At 38.2% G+C, this 18,266-nt stretch overlaps 1 protein-coding gene across 22 annotated transcripts in view; it reads right to left on the bottom strand.

Annotated features, from left to right (window-relative positions):
• The window catches only part of PUM1 (pumilio RNA binding family member 1), a 125,954-nt gene that overhangs the window by 82,611 nt on the left and 25,077 nt on the right, over positions 1 to 18,266 (bottom strand). For all 22 annotated transcript variants that reach the window (XM_027517892.1, XM_027517920.1, XM_027517964.1 and 19 more), the window contains exon 3: positions 5,708 to 5,776. In XM_027517892.1, the coding sequence (XP_027373693.1) occupies positions 5,708 to 5,776 (69 nt within the window). The remainder of the gene's footprint in view (positions 1 to 5,707; positions 5,777 to 18,266) is intronic.

The following is an 18,266-nucleotide window of genomic DNA, read 5'->3' as shown; positions in this document are numbered from 1 at the left end:
ACAAACTTATGTTCAAGGAAATAGAAAATATTTACACAAATCACATATATAAAATAAACTAGGGCCACAGAAACGATATAAACAAACAACTTGCTACTTGAATTTCCTCTGTAGCTTCTGGTTGGTGAAAGCAAGAAACCTTTCATAGGAGAGCTGATAAGCAAAGCTGGATTTCTGAAGTACTGGATAGGCTCTGGACATGCAAAGTAACAGTAGGAAGGCTCAGGATCTACAGTAATAGAAGCTAGGTTTAAACAGCTGGCCCATGATCATGTTAACCTCTGTAATCCATGTTTGTCCAGATGTCATTGTATTGCACAACCACCGTGAAAACTGTTAATGTGTATGAAGTGATTAATAAAGTACCTGGAAAATGGTATATGTAGATTGCAGCTATTATTATTTCTGAGCCTAATGAAACAGAACTTGAAGTCAATCCACATTTTGATATTTCTGATCTTAGCTGGAGTCACTTGACCTTAGAACTCACCTCCCTCATATAAAAATGGTACTAATATCTCTCAAAAATTTGTTGGAAGATTCACACAGGAAATAATATCAATGCCAAAATGTCTTGAAGTTTTAATGTGTTACTGCAGTTAGTTAGCTTGCTTTCAAATAAAACATACTGATGTGGATGAAAAAAATAAAAACTGAGAAAAAGGAGGGTAAAAGAAGAGAAATTTAATGAAGACAAACTAAGCAACATGTGGATCAGGTATCTCCTGCTTCAAAGGGGCATGTTTTACTGTATTCAAACATTCCAAGACAGCTCAACACATACAGTGATAGGTCTGCCCATTCTTCCCAGTGCAGGACAGAAGGAAGAGACTGGAATGAGTGGGGTTCCACACAGGTCTCAAAGTCACAGGACAGAACTGGGCATCAGGTTTCAAATGTCACATGCACCCACAATCACAGGGTTAGAAGACACCTTCTTAATCAATCTTCTTTCTCAAAATGCCCAATCCCCATCCCAAAACTATTAAGAGATCCCAGAAACTTCCGAAAGAATACTCATATAAAGGTCACTTCTCCTCTACACAATCATTAACAGAATACAAGATAGTTATTAACTTCCTCCAGGTCACTTGGCCTGCCTGGCTGTTTTCTCTAAAGAAAACAGTTCATTTTAATAACAAGATGTCAAAAATGCCCAACAATCAAATGGTATTAATACAAAGTGAACGGAACTAGAAACCTTTTTCCTCTACATACTCAAAAGCTGTGTTTTGTGGGGCAAAGGTGTGTCACACTGCTGGGTTGATATTTCTGTATTAAGGCACCACAGGCTCTATTTATTTTTCCCTCTCTGCTGCAAAAAAGGATCTTGCTAACAGACAACATATTCCTTTCCAAAATTCAATCCAGTTTAGAGTCAACTGAGTTACTTCTATGGGACTCTACCTGCAAGGAATTTACAATGTAAGGCTAGCCCCTCTGGGGCTGTGGATCATAAAAGTACATTTAGCTACCCCAAAGCCTCCAATTCTGTGAGCTATCATGCCATGATGAAAGATGTGGACCTGGTGTCCACATTAGGCTCCTACCTGTCCCAATTCCCAAATTACCACCCTATGAGCCCTGATGGACAAACACTTCAGTACCTTATGCAGCTGCAGATGGTGAATGAGTCAGAGACCCCAGTGAAAAGTTACAGAATCACTACATCACAGTCTAAACACATCTTTAAGATACTCTCTGGCATATCCTAGAAAAGGCAAAACTATTCCTATGTTTTGTCTTTTTAAAGATAGAAATCAGGACAAACTTCAAGGATCTTAAGACTTAAAAAGGTCCTGGAAAACTATCTAGTCCAATATCTGTCTTACCCATGGAAAAAGAGCAAAGTCCAAAGAATATGAGTGTCTGAGGCAAGGCCGGAAGTGGTGATATAAGGGTTCTTCTTGTCCAGTGAGCTGCCATCACACAAAGCTATACCTTTTTTTGGGTTAAGAGCTCTTCGAATCATTGTCAAACTCCTTACTCTACAAGCCATTCTGCTTTCTCACATTTACGGGCAGAATTCCTAAGTAATGCCTAATGAGAACCTACATCTATGTTTTAAGTATATCTCACCTTATTCTACTTCCAGGAAACGTGGTAGGATTCATTATTACTCCACATACAGAAGCACTTTCCAGATTTCATTCCTCTTGTTTACAAACTTGTCTATTACCAAGGGTAAGTTTTTCTATGCTTCAGTTTTCTAAAACAAAGATGAAGGGCCACATATCTAAATACATTCCATTTATTCCAGAAATAATCACTATTATTAATGTCCCTGAACACTGTCAAGTAAACGATATGTAAAACATTAAGGAAACTTTAAAAGGGAAAAAACCAATTATTCAGGATAAAGTGTCTTTTCTGTCAAAGACTTGACGTACTTTCAAATGAGAACCACCAACCTCTGCAAATCCATCCCTTTCAGGACATAAAGAGTAATAATGCTGCCCTCCTATATGTAGAGTAAATAAGTCATGCAAGATCATAAGCCAAATAACCATGGGAGAAACAGAGCCCAGAAACATCAGGGCAATGAGCCTTCCTCAGTACTACAAAGATACACTCTTGAATACTCAACTACCAGAAATAATCTATGCCTTTAAACTTTTCAGAACTGAACTTAAAGTTGAATGAAAGAGGCTGCTAGCAAGGATAGTAGATGAAATATCTGAAAATAATTTGTAGCCCTAAGCCTAACAGATTTTCTTACCTTCCTTTTTATGTGTACTTTTTAGAACAGGAGGCAAGTAAAGCATTTGTACCGTGTCCTTCAGCTATGAACAGCTGTATTTCAGACAACCAGCAAGGTTTGAAGGTGAAGTTTTAAATAGTCACTTCTGAGCAAGATTTCTAAGAAACACTCTAAATACAGCAAAGTGACTCTAGGAGTCTATCGAACACTGGCTTTGACGAGGGAAAAAAAATAACAAGAACCAGGCAGCGCTAACTTTACCAGAAATCAATTACTTTGAAAGAAGCCAATTCTCTGAATTCCAAAGATTCATACATTCTTGAACATAGGTATTATTTGCCCTAAGGAGGACTCTCACACAAGCACACAGACACATACAAATACAAATAAAATAACTGCAGCAAAAAAATACTGTGCTTGGCTTAGGCAATTTACTTGAAACTTTAGTGTTTATGTGGGTAAAGACTACATTCACACACATCCCTTCCCAGAGATGCTTTATTGTTTAAAGAGAAGGAAATTCAATGAATTTAATTAGAAACTTTTTTATTACAAAAACTTATTTTCTTCCTTTCTCTTTTGTGTTCATCTCCCTTTTATCTCTACAAAAACATTCTCCCAACCTACCCCTATATGAATCCTAACTATAGGATATTTCTCAAGTCCTATACCTCCTCCATTCAAGTAATCACAAACTAGTCTTGCCCGTACTGATCACTAACCTCCTCAGAACATGAGCCACACAAAGAAAAACAGTGCACACTCCCCGCCGTCATGTATATTCATTCCATGCTCAACCAGCTAAACAAAGAGTTCCTCGAATTCAAAACTTCACTCCATGCTTAGTTTGTTCCCTTTGTGCCTGGACACTGGGTTATACTTTCAAAAACTAACTTGAATTAAGTATCCGTATTTTGGGAAGGAAGTATATTAAGCATTTTTTAAAATCCTCCCCCAAATATCTATTGTTATAAAGCTTACTAAAATGAGATTTTTGCCATCAATTCTAAGTACTGGCTTTATTCACTCTCATGTTTTAGAGAGGTAGCCAGGTCAGAGTTCCAGCTCCATCACTTTCTAGATTTATGACCCTGAGCAATTTAATTAATCTCAGCCTTTTTCTTTATCTGAATAAAAGAACCGTCCTGAGTTATTGATGAGATAATACATGCAAACCTCTTAACATCTGCCTAATAGGTGGTCAACAAATACTAGTTATTACTACTTTGTTAATAACAAGGAAAGAAGAATGACCCTGCATTACTGTTGGAATGTATATTTTGTTTAGTTATTTAAATAAGCCTACATAGAGGTCTGAGGAATTACATACAAACATCAAAAAATGACATTTCTAACAAAGTAAGGAGGGTGCGGTCTGGAGACCTTGGGAGGAAGGGACATTTTGGGAAGAAAAAAAATGATTTTTAAAAATATTTTTGTTGTTAATTTAAATAAAATTCACTTTCTGTTCATTGTTCTTTGATTATAGAGTTAAGTCTTTAGAGATTTTGAAGTGTTGCTTACAAAACAGTAACAGGGTATTATTTTTATTTTGTGTAACTAATTTTAAGACTGGGATTAGATTTCCAGTAGAGTGAACCAGGTTACCATCACAGGAATGGGAAAGCAGATAAATGCAGTTTCCCCACCTATACTTAGTATCAGATACATGTTAACTTTCTGTTCAAATTCTGCTCCAGAAATACAGTGAGAAAATATTTTACTTAATAACCAAACAGGGTTTATTAATGTGCACTGTTTCAATAATATTAGGCAAGCACCGGAAAACATAAGAATACCTATCAATCCCATCTGCAAACTCTAGAGGAAAAACAAAAACAGGCCACAAGATGATAGGACTTTGACCACAAGATGACTTGGAAAAGTTACAAACAAAATCTTATAACCAAGACAGCAAGAATCTTAGGATCAAAGCACCAAGACTTTAACTAATGCTCAGTCACAACGGTAGTCAATGAATATTTGTTATAAATCAGGAAAGAAAATTATCTTAATTTTGAGTCCTCAGAACCTAGCACAGTGCCTGGATCAAAGAATACGGCTAAATCATTAAGAACAAATGTATTTAATGAATGGTATAAAAGAGAATCCAGCATATACCTATTTTCCCTCCTTTAAAGCATTAAAATAGACATGGGAGCTTTTAAATATTAGATATACAAAAAATAAAACAGGGGGAAAAAAACCTAAGGCTACTCTCCAGAAAAAAAGAATCACAACCAAATGTCTAGTTTGTGAACCTGTGACATCTTCAACAATTAATGCAAACTGTATGTCTGCCTATCACCAAAACACTTATTGTCAACATACAGAAGCACCAGAAATCATCTGTCCTTGATCTATATTCCTCTTTTAGAATTACGGCAATCTTCACTATCAATATAACAGATGATAGTAAATATTACTTTCTGTAAATTTTAAACATTACAAACAAACCAAAATCCTTTTTTCTAAATTCTATGTAATGGGTGACTAGCTCAGGCCTCAATCTTCTGGAATTATTTACCAAAACACTCAATTCCTTCTTCAAAATGGAACTACAAACAACATCCTCAAAAGCTGCAACATCCTCTTAAAATAGGTTATCAACATATTGACTAGCAGCCAATCTAAAAACTCTTTCACTGCAAAAGAACCTAATGACTGAAAAATGAAGCAAAGGTAAGGACATTTGATGCATATAAAACTAAGTTATTTTGTAAAATTTTAACACCTCAATTTCCAACTGACTGGTTAAGATAAATACTGATTAATTTGTGCTTATACTTTGGTTTTATTTTTAACATATTAGGCTAAAGTTAACATTCTCCTTATAATGATATTGTTTTGGCAAAATTCTGCAATATCCCACTCCTATCATGAGGATGGCAACAAGGAAAAGCAAGCACATACTTCTGGAGACTAGATTCGGACACATTTGATGAGAGACAGCTCCAACCTTCCCTTAAAAACAGACCCACATTTCTGACACACCAATTTACTTACCTCTCCCATCGCTCTTCCCTCCAGAGCAAGTGCTTGAAAATCATGATTCAGTTCATCCATAGAACGTACCTAACGTTTAGAATAGAGGAGGGAAAAGTTTCACATTAGCACCTTGAATTTTACATACACATTAAATACAACTGAAAAGCTTTTTGATGTTTACTTTCACATATTGACAAGGAAAATAACAATAATCAAGTGACTAAGATTAAACATTCACTTACCTTTAACCATCAGGTTCAGCAATGACCCCTGCGCTTTCTCCCCTCCCAATCCCTCTTGCTTTCAAACATGAAAAACACAGACTCCAGAAAAAGAAAAAGGAAATGGCATCACACGAGAATTACGATAGCTATTGTTCATACATTTTAGGAAGTAAAGATCACATGTTGAAGGGCAATAGTATATGTAGATGATTATGTGACCTAAACCCTGCTACTGGCTCAAAGACCAAAAGTGCTTGTCCACAACTGTGAACAGTTAAGTACAAATTAGGGGACTCATTTGATCCAAGCTAGTTATGTCTTTAACAAACATCAGGGAAAGGCACTACGAACTACATAACTGAGTGAACTCGACATTTCTCCATATTGGAAGATCTCTGGGAGTGCCTAGAATCTCAAAACCAGGAGGAAAAAAACAGCAAGTATCACAAGAATCCCTTCAAACTTTACCTAATTAAATGCACTACCCACATCATAACAATCTTTCTAGACTTCAACTAACTCATCTTCAAGGTCATTACTAGAAGGTAATATTTAAGAGCAAGAATGAAGTGTGGAATAGATTACACAAAACAGTCATAATTCAAAAACCCTTTCTTGTCCAACAGTCTACTGGACCTCTCAATTATAAGCAAGAAGCCACCTTTGCTAAGGCTAGAGTACAGTCCCTCGTTTATTAAAAAGGAAGGCTTTTCAGCCTACCTAAGAAAGATGGCTGACTGCCTGAAGTGGAACATTCCCAAACCCCCTCATCAAATCATCATTACCTCCAAATGTATGTGTACAATGTCTAGCACTGGGTGAATGCAAAGAGCCAAACTACAGCCAGGCAGGGAGAGAGTAGAGTATGGAGCATGAACTGGAATACAGCTGGAGGGATCAATTTAAGAATTTTATTAGTATGCTGCCTGTATACCACCCAATAATCCTAATTCTACCGAGTTGACAGCACATAAAAATACATTGTTCTGAATTATACATTTTCAAGACCCAATGCTACAAATGATACACTGTGTCATGAAGATGTAACAGCTTTGGGATGCTTGTCACAAACATAAATTTATAAAATTCAAAATAGGCTCAATTTAAGCCATATAAGAACAAAGAGACATAGAGATAAGATTTGTTACTACAGTAAACAGTTTCAAAGGGCCTTGAAACAGAAGCTAGGGTCACAATACAAGCCTTTACATTATTCAGGTAAGCACATTGAATAAGTTCCTAAACTTCAGGTGGTAAAAATAAGGAGGGGAGATGAGGACACCATCTTAGCTACAAACTCTACAAACAATAGATAAAATCAATTTGAACCTTCAGGACAAATTAACATTTACAAAGCATGTAATTTAAACACATTTAAAGTTCTATACTATTAGTAGCTGTTCCTATGGAATCTATAAACATGCTTTTAACTAGATGCTAGGAATTTCCCGAAAATCCAAAAACCTACAAATAGTTTTAACCAAGAATGTCGGAATTCTATATATGTTTCCCAAGAAAAAAGTAGGATTGGCTACAAAAATGAAAAAAAGGGCTTCCCTGGTGGTCGAGTGGTTAAAAATCCACCTACCAATGCAGGGACATGGGTTCAATCCCTCGTCCAAGAAGATCCCAAATGCTGTGGGGCAACCGAGCCTGTGCATCACAACTACTGAAGCCCACGCACCTAGAGCCTGTGCTCTGCAACAAGAAGCCACCGCAATGGGATGCCCTTGCACTGCAACTAGAAAATGAGAGAAAACCTGAGTGCAACTAGAGTAGCCCCCAGTCACTGCAACTAGAAAATGAGAGAAAGCCTGAGTGCAGCAATGAAGACTCAGCACAGTCAAAAAAATTTTTTAATTAATTAAAAAATGCAAAAAGAAGAGTGGGAATGGTAAGGAAGAAGAGAACATGCAATGTGCATATTGATGTTATCATCGCAACAATCTCACAGTAATTATTCCTATTTAAGAGATTAGAACTGAGCCTCAGAGAAACTGTTCAGTCAGTTCAGTCACTCGGTCATGTCCAATTCTTTGCGACCCCATGACTTGCAGCACGCCAGGCCTCCCTGTCCATCACCAACTCCCAGAGCTTACTCAAACTCATGTCCATCGAGTCAGTGATGCCATCCAGCCATCTCATCCTCTGTCGTCCCCTTCTCCTCCTGCCTCCAATCCCTCCAAGCATCAAGGTCTTTTCCAATGAGTCAACTCTTCGAATGAGGTGGCCAAAGTATTAGAGTTTCAGCTTTAGCAGCAGTCCTTCCGAAGAACACTCAGGACTGATGTCTTATGCTATCTAGGTTGGTCATAACTTTCCTTCCAAGGAGTAAGCGTCTTTTAATTTCATGGCTGCAATCACCATCTGCAGTGATTCTGGAGCCCAAAAAAATGAAGTCTGACACTGTTTCCACTGTTTCCCCATCTATTTCCCATGAAGTGATGGGACCGGATGCCATGATCATTGTTTTCTGAAAGTTGAGCTTTAAGCCAGCTTTTTCAGTCTGCTCTTTCACTTTCATCAGGAGGCTCTTTAGTTCTTCTTCACTTTCTGCCATAAGTGTGGTGTCATCTGTATATCTGAGGTTATTGATATTTCTCCCAGCAATCTTGATTCCAGCTTGTGTTTCTTCCAGTCCAGTGTTTCTCATGATGTACTCTGCATATAAGTTAAATAAGCAGGGTGACAATATACAGTCTTGATGTACTCCTTTTCCTATTTGGAACCAGTCTGTTGTTCCGTGTTCAGTTCTAACTGTTGCTTCCTGACCTGCATACAAGGTTTCTCAAGAGGCAGGTCAGGTGGTCTGGTATTCCCAACTCCTGCAGAATTTTCCACAGTTTATTGTGATCCACACAATCAAAGGCTTTGGCATAGTCAATTAAGCAGAAATAGATGTTTTTCTGGAACTCTCTTGCTTTTTCCATGATCCAGCGGATGTTGGCAATTTGATCTCTGGTTCCTCTGCCTTTTCGAAAACCAGGTGGAATATCTGGAAGGTCATGGTTCATGTATTGCTGAAGCCTGGCTTAGAGAATTTTGAGCATTACTTTACTAGCATGTGAGATGAGTGCAACTGTGTGGTAGCTTGAGCATTCTTTGTAATTGCCTTTCTTATTTACTAGCATTTATTTATTTACTGGCCTTATTTATTTACTAGCATTTCTGACCTTGGATTACTGTCCCTTAACTGCTCAGGGTGTATTTACAATGAATGTCCCTTTACTTGAGCTAGTTTGACCAGTTCTCAGCTGCTTTCAAACAAGAACCAAACTCTAACACAACAGGTATCACTGAGTTGGTTATTAATGAAATCACACTGGAAGTTTATATTTTAAAACAGAGCTATGTACTGCACTGGGAAAAATAAAGTTCCCAACAAATAAACACTTTTCAAAATATTTTCTGTAACAGTTATGTTTTAAGACACCTGCCTAGAAAGGGCAACTTCATGATTCCTACCACCTCTGGCCACAAATAACTATATCAAAAGTATTATTCTAAATGGCCAAACTCCTAGTATCAATCTGAAGAGAAATGATAAGCTAATCAGATTCCTCTTAGCATTTGGGCCAGAAAACTATGGATAAAGTGAAATTCGCTAAAGATCTGGCAGTTGGAGCTGTCACTTTGAGTCAAGTATAACCTGGTGAATAAGCAGATGGTCAACATAAAGAAGAGAAAGAATGTGCAGGGAAAAAAAAAAAGCAGCAACAAGAGACTATAGAACCCCTATGGAAACAGCCTCCTGGCGCCCCTGAGGTCCATGTATACATTTCCTGCTCTGGGGTTCAAAGAGAATCCCTGGTGTTCTTTCATTTAACATCCTCAAATTTTGCTACCTAGAATAGACATCTGTAACTTGAGATTAAAACTGCCCTTACTAGAATATTTATTTCCTCAACCACTGAATCTCAATTATCAGACACTTTTCTCCTCCACACCTACCTGTGTTCCCCTGGAGGATTTTTGCAAAGGCAAGCCTAAATCACAATGGCTCAATTTCACTAACATAGATACAGAACAATACAGGCAGAAGATCTGGTGCCAAAAACCATTACGGGAAAGAGATACCAGTGAGAAAAGGCCAAGCAAATGCAGGAGAAACTTGAGCAATGAGAAGAAATGGAATGTGAGAATTAACCTAATTTGAATTTAATCATTAAGGGAAAAGGGCTTCCCTGGTGGCTCAGACAGTAAAGAATCTGCCTGCAATTCAGGAGACCTGGGTTCAATCCCTGGGTTGGGACGACCCCCTGGAGAAGGAAATGGCAATTCTCCAGTATTCTTGCCTGGAGAACCCCCATGGACAGAGGAGCCTGGCGGGCTACAGTCCATGAGGTCACAAAGAGTCAGACATGACTGATCGACTAAGCACAAAGCATATTAAGGGAAAAACACTTAATAAGTCTGTTCCACACCATCTTCTGGTCCATTATATCTGTACTATAAACAATAAAACAATAAATATTTACTGAAACTTATGTTGTGACAGGCCCTGTCCTATAAAAATCCTTTTATGCTATATGATCTCTTTAATAGTCCTAACAATCTGTAAATGCAAGTACTGTTATCCCCATTTTGTTAAGAAAAACAAAAGTTACTACATTCCTCTAGTAATACATAACTAAATCAACAGAATTCTTGATTACTGGGAAAAACCAGAACAAAAAACTCTTTTAGCTCCGGAGAATGCAAACCCTACTACGTGATGCTATTTATTCACTGTCAGTAACAACACTAAATACCAGTAATTTACTGAGTTTTCAAGGCACTGGACTGCAAAATTATTTCAGTTTATAGATGAGGTATAATCTGTCCAAAGTCACAGAGCAGAAAGATCAAAAGTGGAATTCAAATTCAGATCTCTAACTCTTTTACTACCACTTCTATCTTTTCTCATTAAAGACAAGCACAAAGGACAGAGAACACCTGGCTTAACAACTGTTGTTCCAGAAACTGATTACTACACTATTTTTATAGTTCCTTCCATGATACACAGCAGGGTAGGGCAGGAATGAAGTCACCACAGCAGCCAAAATTAGGTCAAAGTTCTGGTTTTTTATTATTATTTATCATTTCAAAACTGCTACTACCTTTGACAATTAAATACCATTGAAGTTACAGATCATCTAATGTGTTGATGGCATTCAGACAGGATGGTTAACCAACCAAAAAGATAAACTATCCGTTAATCAAATCAAATCAAATCAGTTATCAAAACTGATTTGCTACTGTACTGCTGCTGCTGCTGCTAAGTCACTTCAGTCGTGTCGGACTCTGTGCGACCCCATAGACGGCAGCCCATCAGGCTCCACCATCCCTGGGATTCTCCAAGCAAGAACACTGGAGTGGGTTGCCATTTCCTTCTCCAATGCCTGAAAGTGAAAAGTGAAAGTGAAGTCGCTCAATCGTGTCCGACTCTTAGCGACCCCATGGACTGCAGCCTACCAGGCTCCTCTGTCCATGTGATTTTCCAGGCAATAGTACTGGAGTGGGGTGCCATTGCCTTCTCCGTTGCTACTGTACTATATCATAACATATACCTCATGTAAATGCCAGCACATCCTAAACATAGAACGATTTAGAAACTAAAAAGAATCAATATTTCAGACGCAGTTAATGAACCCTATGATACTAGTGACTTTTAAATATAAAAACCTCACAATTTCTGGTTGTGTCTTTTTCTTAATTTTACCAATCATGATCAAGTTGAAATCGGTAATGAGAGCAGGCCACTTTAATTAAAGAGAGAAACTAATTAATATGATGAAAGAACCCAATCTAAAAAGTATAAAACTAAAGACAATGATAAATCTTTATCTCTGCGTGTTTCGAAACTACCACCCACAGTGATCTATCTGAATGGTATACAGCTGGCTTCCAAAAGAAATAAATTTGACAATATGCATCAGGTTTTATAAATGTTCATGTGCTTTGATCCAGTAGTTCTACTTCTAGGAATTCATCTGAAGCAAATAACCAGAAATATGGGCAAAGATTTGTTAACAAAGAACCTTCAACATGGCTTTGTGTTGGGGAAAGTGGTTTAAAAAAAGAAGTTTAAATACAGCAGGAATTATTAAATTCCGCAGACATTCATTTACATAATTTTATGCAGCTACTTCGGAGAAGGCAATGGCACCCCATTCCAGTACTCTTGCCTGGAAAATCCCATAGGTGGAGGAGCCTGGTAGACTGCAGTCCATGGGGTCGCTAAGAGTCGGACACAACTGAGCAACCTCCCTTTCACTTTTTACTTTCATGCATTGGAGAAGGAAATGGCAACCCACTCCAGTGTTCTTGCCTGGAGAATCCCAGGAACAGGGAAGCCTGGTGGGCTGCCGTCTAAAGGGTCGCAGAGAGTCAGACATGACTGAAGCGACTTAGCAGCAGCAGCATGCAGCTACTTAAAACAGTTTTGAAATTCTTAGAATATGTTTATGTGTAAAGATTCTATAACAGGCTACAAATCTGTATATATAAAAAAGAGTATGTATTTCCATAAAGACATGCACAAAATAAGAAAGTAATATATTCAAATGTTAATTTGTAACTTCTTCAGTAGTTTCTACATTTTCTGTAATGCCAATGAAACAACTCAGAAAGAATCTTCTGAAAATAAACTTAACATTCATGAAGTCTTTTATATTAATATCTTTCAAACTAATAATCCTATTCTAGAAACATCTTAAATAACTAAAAGAAATGAGAGGAAAAAAATAAGCAGTGAGCAAAGGTGCTCGTTGTGCACTTATTTTTAACAATACTCAGTAAATAAAAAGGTTATGGTATACTCAGAAGCTGTTTCTACAGAGACAGGATTCTCCTTCCATGCCATACAAAGCAACTGTTATCACAGCTGGTATTTATTGACTGTGTTCAGTTCAGTTCAGTTCAGTTCAGTCGCTCAGTTGTGTCCGACTCTTTGCGACCCCATGAATCGCAGCACGCCAGGCCTCCATCACCAGCTCCCGCAGTTCACTGAGACTCACGTCCATCGAGTCAGTGATGCCATCCAGCCATCTCATCCTCTGTCATTCCCTTCTCCTCCTGCTCCCAATCCCTCCCAGCATCAGAGTCTTTTCCAATGAGTCAACTCTTCGCATGAGGTGGCCAAAGTACTGGAGTTTCAGCTTTAGCATCAGTCCTTCCAAAGAAATCCCAGGGCTGATCTCCTTCAGAATGGACTGGTTGGATCTCCTTGCAGTCCAAGGGACTCTCAAGAGTCTTCTCCAACACCACAGTTCAAAAGCATCAATTCTTCGGTGCTCAGCCTTCTTCACAGTCCAACTCTCACATCCATACATGACCACAGGAAAAACCATAGCCTTGACTAGACGGACCTTTGTTGGCAAAGTAATGTCTCTGCTTTTGAATATGCTATCTAGGTTGGTCATCACTTTCCTTCCAAGGAGTAAGCATCTTTTAATTTCATGGCTGCAGTCACTATCTGCAGTAATTCTGGAGCCCAAAAAAATAAAGTCTGACACTGTTTCCATTGTTTCCCTATCTATTTCCCATGAAGTGATGGGACCGGATGCCACGATCTTCGTTTTCTGAATGTTGAGCTTTAAGCCAACTTTTTCACTCTCGTCTTTCACTTTCGTCAAGAGGCTTTTGAGTTCCTCTTCACCTTCTGCCATAAGGGTGGTGTCATCTGCATATCTGAGGTTATTGATATTTCTCCCGGCAGTCTTGATTCCAGCTTGTGTTTCTTCCAGTCCAGCGTTTCTCATGATGTACTCTGCACAGAAGTTAAATAAGCAACTAGGTAGCAAAGTGCTTTCATTCTCAAACTATGAAATAATTCCTAATTATCCTCCATTACTCACTTTTTTAATATAGGAGGAAACTGAGGCAGAAAAAGGTTAAATAACTTTTCCAGAGTTACACAGACAAGCTGATTCCAGAGTCTGACTCTGAACCAGTGTCTGGTGTATTAGGGATCAAAATGTTTTGAGGGTACTCCAACTGTTTAGGCAACGAAGTTGCACTAGATGAAAGCCTGCTGGAAACCCAAAAACGGAAAAAGAGATGACTAGATTACCCTGTCACCCAGCTCAAAATCTGAAAATGTAACAACCCATACAGCCCATCTCTGGCTAAAACGCGAGGATTCCTCTTTGTTAATACAAGGATAATCAAAAGGAGACAAGGAGTCATGGGACCCCAGGGAAAAAACTACTTAACCAAGGAAAGGAAATCTCAAGATAGAAAAGAGAAAACTAAAAATGATCTATTGAAGGAGAGAATAAATAACAGGTATATAGACAAAAATTCATAGCAAAATTAACATTCACAAAGCAGGAAAGAGTAATAAGCCGAATAATTAATGACGCGAACAAAACTGAGAAGAAGTCAATCCGGAGGAAAAGGACACAGATTCAAATAGAAGACAATTGAAAGAAAAAAAAACCATCAAACGTCCATCGACTGATGAATGTATAAAAAATTAATATACATTGTACAAAGGAATATTATTCAGCCATAAAAAAGAAATAAAGTACAGGGAATTTCCTGGCAGTTCAGTGGTTAGGACTCCACATTTCCACTGCATAGGGCACAAGTTCCATCCCTGGTTGGAGACTAAGATCCCACAAGCCATGCTTGCACAGCAAAAAGAAAAAGAAAGAAGGAATGAAGTACTGATACATGATACAATATCCACGAACCTTCAAATATGCTAAATGAAAGAAGCCAGACACAAAAGGCCACATACTATATGATCTCACTAAGAGGAAATATCCATAATAAACGAGACAAGAATAGGTTTGTGCTTGCCAGGGAGTTAAGAAAGGAGGAAATAGACAATGCCTACTAATGAGTACAGGGGTTCTTTTCGGACTGCTAAGTGTTTCAGTGTTAGAAGCATGATGGTTGCTTAGTACTATAAACACACTAAAACCCACCAAACTGTAAATTTAAGGGTAAATTTTATGATATGTGAATATCTTATAACAATAACACTATTAAAAAATAGGAGATGGCAAACACTTTCTATAACAGATTAAGAAATAAATAATACAGGCTTTCTGGGCTACATGGCTTCCCCGATGGCTCAGCAGTAAAGAATCCATCTGCAGTGTAGGACACACAAGAGACACAAGGTTAGATCCCTGGGTCTGGACAACTCCCTTGAGAAAGAAATGGCAACCCATTCCAGTATTTCTTGCCTGAAAAATCCCATGGACAGAGGAGCCTGCTTGGCTACAATCACAAAGGTTGCAAAGAGTTGGACACAAATAGGCACCTGAGCACATAACACTGCGGGCTACACAGGGTCTCTGTCATATATTCTTTGTTTTTCAGTTTCATGCATGCATGCATGCTAATTTGCTTCAGTCATGTCCAACTCTGTGCAACTCTACGGAATGCAACCTGCCAGGCTCCTCTGTCCATGGGATTCTCCAGGCAAGAACACTCGAGTGGGTTGCCATGCCCTCCTCCAGGGGATCTTTCCGACGGAGGGATCGAATCCGTGTCTCTTATGTCTCCTGCATTGGCAGCAGGTTCTTTACCATTAGTGCCACCTGGAAAGCCCTTTTACTTTCAACTACAAACTTGAAAATGTAAAAACCATTGTTAGCACAAAGGCAGCAAGCTAGATTTGACAGAGGCTATAGTTTGCCAAATTTGGTTTAAAAATAAGTCATTCCTTTTATGTTTACAAGTAATGTGTGCTAAGTTAAAATGATCCACAAACTAAGCAAAGATCTCTTATCAAACTTATAAATGGAACTTCCACAAATGTTATTGGATAAAGGGAACATACAGAAACTAGTAATCAGAACTTAGTACTTTTATTAAAAATTAAGATCATATAAAACTAACAATTAAACACCACATTAAAAAATAAAGACAGCTGCTCACATGAAAATATATTGAACACCATTAGTCATCAGGCAAATACAGATTAAAATCACAATGAAAAATCATTACATATGTATCAGAATGGCTAAAATAAAAACCAGTAATACCACCAAATGCTAGTAGGGTGCAGAAAAATTGGATTATTCCAACATTACTGGTCTAGAAAACAACTTGGCAGCTTCTTAAAAGACTAAACATGGAACTACCATATTACCCAGCAACTGGACTTCACTCTCATGTTTACACAAACATTTGTACATGAGTGTTCACAGATTTATAGTAATTAAAAAATAGAATCAACCCTCATGTCTTTCAACAGGTTAAAAAACCACATCTGAAGCGCATCTACGCCATGCACACTACGTAGCAATAAAAAGGAATAGTCTACTACAGGCAGCAACCTGGAGGAGGCTCCAGAAAGGATGCAGAGAGATAAAGGTCAGCCCTCAAAGGCTGTATGTAGCATGACTCCATTTCTATGACGTTTCTGAAATGACAAAATTGTGGAAATGGAAGACTGAATACATTTGTGGTTGGGGGGAGGCCCCTACACCGCTGCAAAGGGAAGGTGGGTGTATTTAAAAAGGGCTACTCAAGGGTTCCTTGTTTAAGAGCTACTTAGTACTTTGTGGTGCTAAGTATATGAACCTAGCAGATCGTAAAATTATATAGAACTTCATACATACACATGCACCCAAATGAGCACAAGTAACCCTGGAGAAATGTGACTAGGACTGGATGGATTTTATCAATGTCAATAAACTAGTGTGATGCTATAGTACACAATGTTACCTGCAAAGGTCATACTGTAAAACGCTAGCACTAGGGGAAACAAAAAAAAGTATACAAATGATCTCTCTGTATCATTTCTTCAACTACAGGAATCAACAAATAACTAAGTCAAAATTTTAAATTAAAAAAAGATGACTGCTATGAAGAAATAACGAAGACATAACTTAAAATAATTCGCAAGGAAAAATCTAAACTAATCAAACATATAACCAAAGGAACCTTTCTCAAGCTATAAAACTATGCAGATCAAAAGGTCTCAGCCACAGAGTACACAAAAATCACATCTTGAGCAAACTATCCTAAAGTTGGAGAATTCTGTAAGTATCAGGGCAGGGGGAAAAAACAGAATTTACTCTTGGTTCTCTAAAACACTACCTGCCAAAGTCAGTAAGATCTACTATCTACAGTCCAAAGAGTTTATGTCTTGTCAGAATTGTCTTTCATGTATAAAGGCTACAGGAACAAAATATACAAAAAAGGCAATAAAATATGCCACCCACATACCATCTTCAAGCAATTACTATACCAAGCACTCCAGTCAACGGAGCACATGAAATGGATAAACTGCCATATAACTATTTAATGATATTGTTGTTTGTTGTTTCAGTCACTAAAGCACGTCCAACTCTTGCAACCTCATGAACTGTACCCTGCTCGGCTCCTCTGTCCCTGGGGTTTCCAAGGCAAGAATACCGGAGTGGGTTGAGATTTCCTTCTGCAGGAGATCTTCCCAACCCAGGGGAACCCATGTCTCCCGCATGAGCAAGTGGATTCTTTACCACTGAGTCACCATGGAAGCCTATTTAATGGTACACTACTAGTTAAAAGGCTCCATTTATTGTTAAACACAACACAGGTTCTCAAATGTAGTATGCTAAGTGAAAGAATATTTACTTGGGCTTCCCTGGTGGCTCAGCTGGTAAAGAATCCACCTGCAATGCAGGAGACCTGGGTTCAATCCCTGGGTTGGGAAGATCCCCTAGACAAGGAAATAGCTACCCTCTCCAGTATTCTGGCCTGGAGAATTCCATGGACTGTGTAGTCCATGGGGTCACATGAGTCAAGATACAACTGAGCAACTTTCTTTCTTTTTTTTTTTTTTAAGTGAAAGAAACCAGATTCAAGAGCTACATACATTTACAGTACAAATATGACATTCTGGAAAAGGCAAAACCACAGGGACAGAAAACAGTTGCTGGGAATGGAAGTACAAGCTGACTATGAAGAGGCTCCAGGGAGACAACAGAAAAAGAATTACAACTCTGCAGCCTTGGAAATGAAAACCACAATCATAGAAAGTTAACATGAAAAGGCAGAGGATCATGTCCTAGATGAAGGAACAAGATAAAGCCCCAGAAAAACAGCTAAATAGAGATAGGCAACATACCAGAAAAAGAATTTCAGAATAATGATACTGAAGATGATACAAGATCTTGAAAAAAGAATGAAGATGCAAGAAGTTTATCAAGGACCTAGAAGAACTAAAGAACAAACAGAGATGAACAATAACTAAAATGAAAAATACACTAGGAGGAATCAATAACAAATAACTGAGGCAGAAGAATGGATAGATGACCTGGAAGACAGAATGGTGGAAATCACTGCTGTGGAATGGAACAGAGGAAAAGAAATGAAGACAGCCTAAAAGAACTCCGGGACAACATTAAATGCACCAACATTCTCAT

The sequence above is a fragment of the Bos indicus x Bos taurus genome, chromosome 2 (genome assembly GCF_003369695.1).
Source record: "Bos indicus x Bos taurus breed Angus x Brahman F1 hybrid chromosome 2, Bos_hybrid_MaternalHap_v2.0, whole genome shotgun sequence".
NCBI lineage: Eukaryota > Metazoa > Chordata > Mammalia > Artiodactyla > Bovidae > Bos > Bos indicus x Bos taurus.
Note: the sequence above shows the minus strand (reverse complement) of the source record. Positions and strands in the feature narration are given on the sequence as shown.